This window comes from Melozone crissalis, unplaced genomic scaffold (genome assembly GCF_028551555.1).
Source record: "Melozone crissalis strain CALT ecotype California unplaced genomic scaffold, PUWL_Pcris_2 ptg000052l_1, whole genome shotgun sequence".
Lineage (NCBI taxonomy): Eukaryota > Metazoa > Chordata > Aves > Passeriformes > Passerellidae > Melozone > Melozone crissalis.
The window spans coordinates 1,753,730-1,761,081 of record NW_026535830.1 but is presented as its reverse complement, the minus strand read 5'-3'; the positions used below and the strand labels follow the sequence as shown (position 1 = coordinate 1,761,081).

At 53.1% G+C, this 7,352-nt stretch overlaps 1 protein-coding gene across 1 annotated transcript; it reads right to left on the bottom strand.

The window, feature by feature from the left end:
- Positions 1–4,562: 4,562 nt before the first annotated feature.
- On the bottom strand, positions 4,563–6,907 carry LOC128943646 (zinc finger protein ZFP2-like). The gene is made up of 2 exons (XM_054286533.1): positions 5,853–6,907; positions 4,563–5,236 (listed from the first exon to the last, which is right to left on the bottom strand). The coding sequence occupies exon 1, from the start codon at positions 6,820–6,822 to the stop codon at positions 5,863–5,865; it is 960 nt and encodes a 319-aa protein (XP_054142508.1). The 5' UTR covers positions 6,823–6,907; the 3' UTR covers positions 4,563–5,236; positions 5,853–5,862.
- Positions 6,908–7,352: the final 445 nt, after the last annotated feature.

Genomic DNA, 7,352 nt, shown 5'->3' with positions numbered 1-7,352 from the left:
TAAGGGTCACATTCTGCCCCTGGGATGGGCACCCCTGGCTTGGTGTATGGACTGGGGAAGGAGAGGCTGGAGAGCAGCTGCACGGCGGGACCTGAGAGTCCTGGCCAAGGTCAAGTTGAACATGAATCAGCCGTTCCCTGGCAGTCTAAAGTGCCACTGTGTCCTGGGGGCAGCAGCCCAGCATCAGCAGCTGGGCCAGGGAAGGGGTTGTCATGCTCTGCAATGGGGTGTGGAGGCCCTAGAGCCTACTGGGGAGAGGGCAACAGTGATCCCCTGGAGAGATGCACCTTGGGCTCTGGGCATTCCTCACAGCTCAGGGGGAGGAAAGAAGCTTCCCCCATGGTGCTCTGCAGCACTATGTTAGTTTGTCCCAGTTCTGTCCTCCCCATTGGCTGATTGGCCTTCCCTTCCCCTTTTACCCTTATATGTTCATGTTCTAGTGAGTTCTCCCTTCCCTGTCTTTCCATTGGTTTGTGTAACCCCACCCATCCACCCTGGCATTTCCTATTGGTCCCTTCCTTGTGTACCACCCCTGAGCCCTCAGACCATTGGATCCCTGATGCTCTTCTCCACCACCTCTTTCCTTGTGTTTATACCCTGGACCCTCCTTTGTCTTAGTCTTTGGCGCCTGGACTCCTTCAGAGTTGGGCCTTAATAAACCCTTGTTGGAACTCTGTGTGTTGGGAAGGATGAAAGTTTGACAAGAAAGTCTCACAGATATGTGTGCTTAGCAGAAAGATTTTTAAATGTAGAGTCTGATGAAGGAATAGACATGGAAGCAAGTTTCGATATAGAAGAAAATAATTGCTGAGCCAGTCTTACTGGATAACCAAGGAGGCAAAGGGTGTGTTGGTTGGAAGGGGTTTTTATGACTTAGAGCAAAGGATAAACCCACCTCAAACAAGAAGATGTTTTTACCAAGCAGAAAGATAGCACAGACAAACAAGTTAGCAAATGTTGCAAGTAGAAAAAAGGCCTCAAAATTTTCCAATACAAGAAAACTGAAAAACAACTTCTAGCTTAAACTGTAATGTACTAACTTTTAGTGATTGGAGAATAGTAACATGAATATGGTAATTATAGTAGTTATGATAGGCTATAGATAATATTTAAGGCATAGATTGGTTCTACTCTACTAAGATGCTAAGCAAAGAAAAGTATATAATGCATTGTAACCAAAACCAAAGCTGGAGCTGACAGCTGTAGGCACAGGCTCTGTTGCCCACGACCCTGGACTGCTGTAACCTCTTGGATGGAATAAACTGCATTTTGGAGAGCCGCCTGGAGTCCTGCATCCCTCATTTCGGCTCTTACACCGTGCCTGGACCCTCCCATGTCTTCACTGCTGAGCTGCTCCGTGTGTGTGTGTTTGTGTTTGTGGGTGTGTGTGTGTGCTGGTGCCCTCGTGGCTCCTGCCTGCTGGTGCAGGATGGTCTTGGGGAATGTTGCATCCACCACCACCATGGACTGCAACAAGTGGCGCCCTAACAGGGACCTTCATCTCATACCCCTGGAGAGCATCTCCAGTGTCGCTGCACCTTATGTCACCTTCAGGTCAACCACTACCCCAAAGCAAGCTCTGAGTTTTATCAGGGCGCACTAAAGGGAGAGAGTGGCAGCCCTCTCAGAATTATGGACTACAGGATGCTCTCCGTGACAGACCCCCACAAGATCCTTTGCTGACCCAGCATTGTTTGAGTATGTTATGGTCAGGGTCATCTGTGACGGTGTTCACAGGGGTCCGAGGAAGAGGGAAGAGACGAGAATCTGACTCCATGTTTCAGAAGGCTTGATTTATTATTTTATGATTATATACTAATTAAAAACTATACTAAATAGAAAAAAGGATTTCATCAGAAGGCTAGCTAAATATAGAAAAGGAATGATAACAAGAGCTTGTGTCTCGGACAGAGAGCCCGAGCCAGCTGACTGCGATTGGCCATTAATTAGAAACAACCACATGAGGCCAATCACAGATCCACCTGTAGCATTCCACAGCAGCAGATAATCATTGTTTACATTTTGTTTCTGAGGCCTTTCAGCTTCTCAGGAGGAAAAATCCTAAGGAAAGGATTTTTCATAAAATGTGTCTGTGACAGTCACCCTTTTATTTTGTTTTCTCATTTTAAATCTTGTGGGTGGGAAGACTGCAGAATGGGCACAAGATTCACCATTCTGCAGCGGGAGATTTATATCCCAAGTTAAATTAACCCTTGTTGCTTGGGGAATTAGTTTTTCAAAGGGGAATTTAAAAGCTTTTGTTCATTTTCTTTTCAAATATTTTGTGAATGTTATGAGGGAATCAGTTTTATCACTTGAATTTGGGATAATGTTGGGGTAAAGATAACTGTTGTACAAATGGAGGAAAATTTTAAGGTTGGGAACTTTTATCTTCTTTTTTGTTTTATTTATGATTCAGTTAAAAAATCAGGGGGAAGTTTGGAGAAGTTACATGTTTAGATCTCCAGTTGTCTCCCCATTTGCTGTGTTCCTCCCCTCACATCCCTGCTCCCTCATCCCCTAAGGAAAGGTCGAATGATGGAACCTGCCAAGAGGCGTGGGAATGCCACACCTTTCTGCCATCTCTTGACCTCTCCTGTCCTTCCCTCAGGATGGTGCTGGCCATGCCATCCTGAGCCCTAACCTAACCCTCCTTCCCATGCCATCTTACCCACTTCCCCTGCCCAGTTTTATTAGCCAGGATGGTGTTGGACTTGTGAGGAGACCCACCATCTTAGGCCAAGTGGCGCCAAATTTTGCCTTACCACCGCAAAATGGTGCCCAGGACCCTCCTTCTCCTTTTCCTGTTCCTGCTCCTACATCATTGGGCTCCTCCCCTGTGATGCATTCCCCTCCACCCATCGATGGTCTCCCCTGCGTTGGGATGTAACACTGTTGACAATTCCATGCCCTTCCTTACTGGCTGCTTGTAAGGGGGACCTCAGGTGACTTCCCTAGCCATGGGAGGGGACAGAACAGGGTATGGATGCCTCCCGCGCCCCTGTCACCCATGGGGGCGTGGCAGTGATGGGGGACAGGCAGTCTGGTCATGCCACCAGGGGTGCCAGGATGGGGCCCAGGTGGCAATGGAGTTGCCACAAAGGGTGTGGTGACACAAGGGTGCAGGTGGCTATGGAGATGCCACCGTGGGTGTCATGACACGAGGGGACAGGAAGCCATGGAGGTGCCACCATGGGTGTGGTGACACTAAGGGGCACATGGCCATGGAGATGCCACCATGACCGTGACAGAGCCATGGGGTGGCAATGCCGGTGGGTGTGGCAGTGTGACAGTGACAGGCCATTCATGGGGCCAGCCCTGCAGCTGTGCCCAGTGCTGGCTCCCCAGGACCCCCCACCCCTTTTGGAGTCCCCTCTGGGGGTGGCAGCAGTCCCAGTGCGCCACTTGTAGGTCTTCAGTAGGGCGGGGGGCTCGGAGGGAAGCCAGGGGAGCTTCCACCTCCATCAGCTGGGGAGGGGCAGGAGTAGAGTTTGGGGGGTTCAGGGGGTGAATTTGAAGGTGGTGAGATGGGGAGAGTAATTTTATGGGGTCCTGGGGGTGGATTTGGGGGTGGTAGGATGGAGGGAGTAATTTTGGGGCTGGATTTGGGGTTGTGGGGTGGAGGGTAGGGATGGGGGTAGTCACTTTGGGGACTCCAGGGGCTGGATTTGGGCATGGTGGGGTGGGCATCCCCGCCTTAGGGGTCCCCAATATTTGGGGTTCCAAATCTAACCATCCAGGTGTCCCAATTTTTGGGTGCCCAATCCAAGGGTCCCAATTTTTTGGGTTCTCCTGCCCGTCTAGGGGGTCCCCACCCAGTGGGGACCCGTGCCAGCCCCTCGCAGTCCCCACCCATGCCAGGGACAGGGTGACACGGTGACAGGCTGACAGGGGGACAGGCGCCCTGCTGTTAGTGTTCAAAACCACATAATCACGGAGCGATTATATGTGGTGCTTTTTACTTAAGAGCTCTGGGAATCAGGGTATTACCCAAATCTGATTCCGACCATACATCTGAGATGATCATGTTTTTATACTCTATCGTTATATAACTTTCATGTTAATTATTAAACTTATATCATTCTATTGTATACATAGATTTCAGCTAAGCATAGCCCCCCTTTAAATTTCCAACATAGTTTCTCATGATTCTTCTTGTGGTTATATAAAAATTATATTTAATTACTAAACAATCATCACATCTAACAATTATATCATTTATCATACTGCTTATGCAGGTGCAGTTGATCAGGAAAAACACAAAGCTTAACATTTTAGATTCTATCTTTAACTTTTTCCAGGGCTCCACTATCCCTGCCACCCCCGTGTGGGACCGGAGTTGTTTCTTTTGCGCCCCCGTCGCACTTCCCCTCCCTCCCCCACACCCTGGAGACCCCTCTGATTCTCCCTTTGTCATCCCCTCTGCGGGGAGGGTATTGGTGGCACCACAGGACCCCCTTTCTGGTACATCCCAGAAGTGTCACTTGCTCTTTTTGTCACCACCACCTGCCAATTTGCCACCAGCGCCCCAAAGAGAGGGGTGACCCGCATCCTACAGGAGGGGAGTTGACCACATTTTGGGCTCTCTCTCACCACTTCCACCCCCCCGAGGATGCCGTGCGACCCTGCACTCCCCCACCCTCACCTCCTCCTCCTCCCCCTTTACCTGTGCCCCAGGAGGTGATGCCGCTGCTCCCACTGGGGACACACCGGTGACACCGAGGGGACACCGTGGGTCACCTCTCAAAGGGACTGCAGGGTCACAGTGGCTCCTCGAGTCTCCCTGATGTGACAGCTGGGGGGACTTGGATGCTGTGGTGACAATTTGAGGGGTGGGTGCTCATTCTGGGTCTCCAGGGTGGGTCCCAAATGCCCTCCGATCACCACAAAGTCATCCCCCAGCCTGTGCCTCAGTTTCCCCCTTGCTCTGCAGGGACCATGCGGAGCTGATGTTCTGGAATTGGGTTTATTTTGGGAGATTTTGGGTTGGGGGCTACTGGGATGGGCTGGTGGGACAGTGGTGTGGGACAGTAGTGTGGGCCAGGGTATGGCCAGGCTGGGGGGCTGCAGGGCCAGGGGCTGTTCAGACCAGTGTCCAGCTGGGATCCATGGTCTGGTGTCCATCTGGACCAGTGTCCATCCAGAGTGGGATCCATGGTCTCGTGTCCATCTGGACCAGGGTCCAACCTCTCCTGCCCCCATCCATCCCATACTCTCCGGCCAGGGCCACTCCTCACTGCAGAGTGCACAAGACCCTCGGTCAGTGCCAAGATGACCCCAAACCCCGTCCCAGCAACCCCACCAGGCCACCCACCCCGAGCCCCAGTGCCACTGGTGTGCCCTGGAAGCCAGGCCAGCTCTGGAACTCCTGGAAAAGGAGATCCACAGTCCTGGGCTGGGGACTCAAGGGCATCCAGGATGGTGAGCACTGAGTCCATGTGGTGTGGAGGGGCAGCTGGGGACACAACTGAGGACACACCTGAGGGGAAGGGGGTGAGGGGTTAAGGGGTAGGGAGAGGGTTGGAGGGCGGGATGCACCCAAAAATTTGCCAAAGTCAAAGGGAAGGATGCCCATAATTGGGAGGAAGGATGGAAAATAGGGAAAGGATCCAAAATAGGGGGGAACAGACCCTAAATAGGGGGGAAGTGACCCAAAACAGCGAAAGGACCCAAAGGACAGAGAAAGGATCCAAAATAGGGAGGAAAAGACACAAAATAGGGAGAAGGGACGCAAAAGAGGGGGAAAGGATCCAAAACAGAGGGAAACATAACAAAGTGGGGGGAAAGAACCCAAAATCAGAAGACAAAGGGTGTCACGGGCACGAAGCTCTTCCTGCACTTGGGGCACTCACAGGGCTGCCCTTAGTGGTGGCTCTGTTGGTGTCTGGTCAAGGCAGACCTCTCTGAGAAGCCCTTCCCACACTCAGAACACTCGTAGGGCCTCTCCCCGGTATGGGTACGCCGGTGGGTGACGAGATTGCAGTTGCGGGTGAAGCCCTTCCCGCAGTCAGGGCAGCGGAAGGGCCTCTCATCTGTGTGAAGCTGCTGGTGCAGAATGAGACTGGAGCTGATTGGAAACGTCTTCTTGCATTTATCGCACTCGAAGGGCCTCTCCCCAGTGTGGATCCTCTGGTGGCCAACCAGGTGGGACTTTGACATGAAGCTCTTCCCGCACTCCCCACACTCGAAGGGCCTCTCCCCGGTGTGGCTCCGCTGGTGGACAATCAGTTCAGATCTCGACCTCAAGCTCTTCCCACACTGCCCACACTTACACTCCCCACACTTGTATGGCCGTTCCAGCCCTGTGTGGATTCGTATGTGCCGGGTCAGGTGGCAGCTCTTGTGGAAGCTCTGCCCACACTCCTCACACTCATAGGGACGTTCCCCGGTGTGGCTTCTCTGGTGGATGGTCAGTTCAGAGTTCGTCCTGAAGCCCTTCCCACACTCTGCACACTCGTAGGGCCGTTCCCCTGTGTGGGTCCTCAGGTGGGCAGTCAGGGTGGAGTGCTGGGCGAAGCTCTTTCCACACTCAGGACACTCGTAGGGCCTCTCCCCGCTGTGGATGCGCAGGTGGGTGACAAGGACAAACTTGTCCTTGAAGCTCTTTGCACAATGGGGGCAGCAAAAGGGCCTCTCATCTGTGTGACTCCGCTGATGCCTGACGAGACAGGAACTCGTCTGAAACCTCTTCCTGCATTTATCACACTCGTAGGGCTGTTCCCCGGTGTGGTTTCTCTGGTGGATGGTCAGTTCAGAGTTCATCCTGAAGCTCTTCCCACACTCCCCACATATGTAGGGCCCTTCCCCAACGTGGATTCTCATGTGGCGGATCAGCTTGGATCTGAACTTGAAGCTCTTCCCACATTCTGAGCACTTGTGGGGATTCTCCTCATCCTGGAGCTGCTCATGGACCCCCAGCTCTGAGCTCCAGCTCCCTTCCTGGCCCAGGGTGGGTCTTTCCTCCTCGGATCCCCGTGATCTGCGTTTGCAGCCCCTCCTCGTGAGGGATCTCCGGGGCTTTTCCTCCCTGTTGGGTTCCTGTGCTATGGAGCTGCACAAAACAGCCTCTTCCACGAGGTTCTGCTGCCATGGGGATTTGCCCTCCCTGCTCTCCATGCTCAGCTCCTGCTCTGGGGGAGGAAGGACAAGGAGAGGATGGGATTTGCCTCTGTGCCACAGGGAAAGAGATCCCCCCAGTGCGTCCCCAGCAGGACAGCTTTGGCAGCAGGGTTGTCCTGCAGCCGGGGCCGTGCTGGGCTGGGAGATGGAGCAGGAGAGAGGGGGAAAGGGGCACTGACTTCCTCCTCACCTGCCTGGGGCTCCCGGGCCATCTTCCTCGCAGCCTCCTCCTC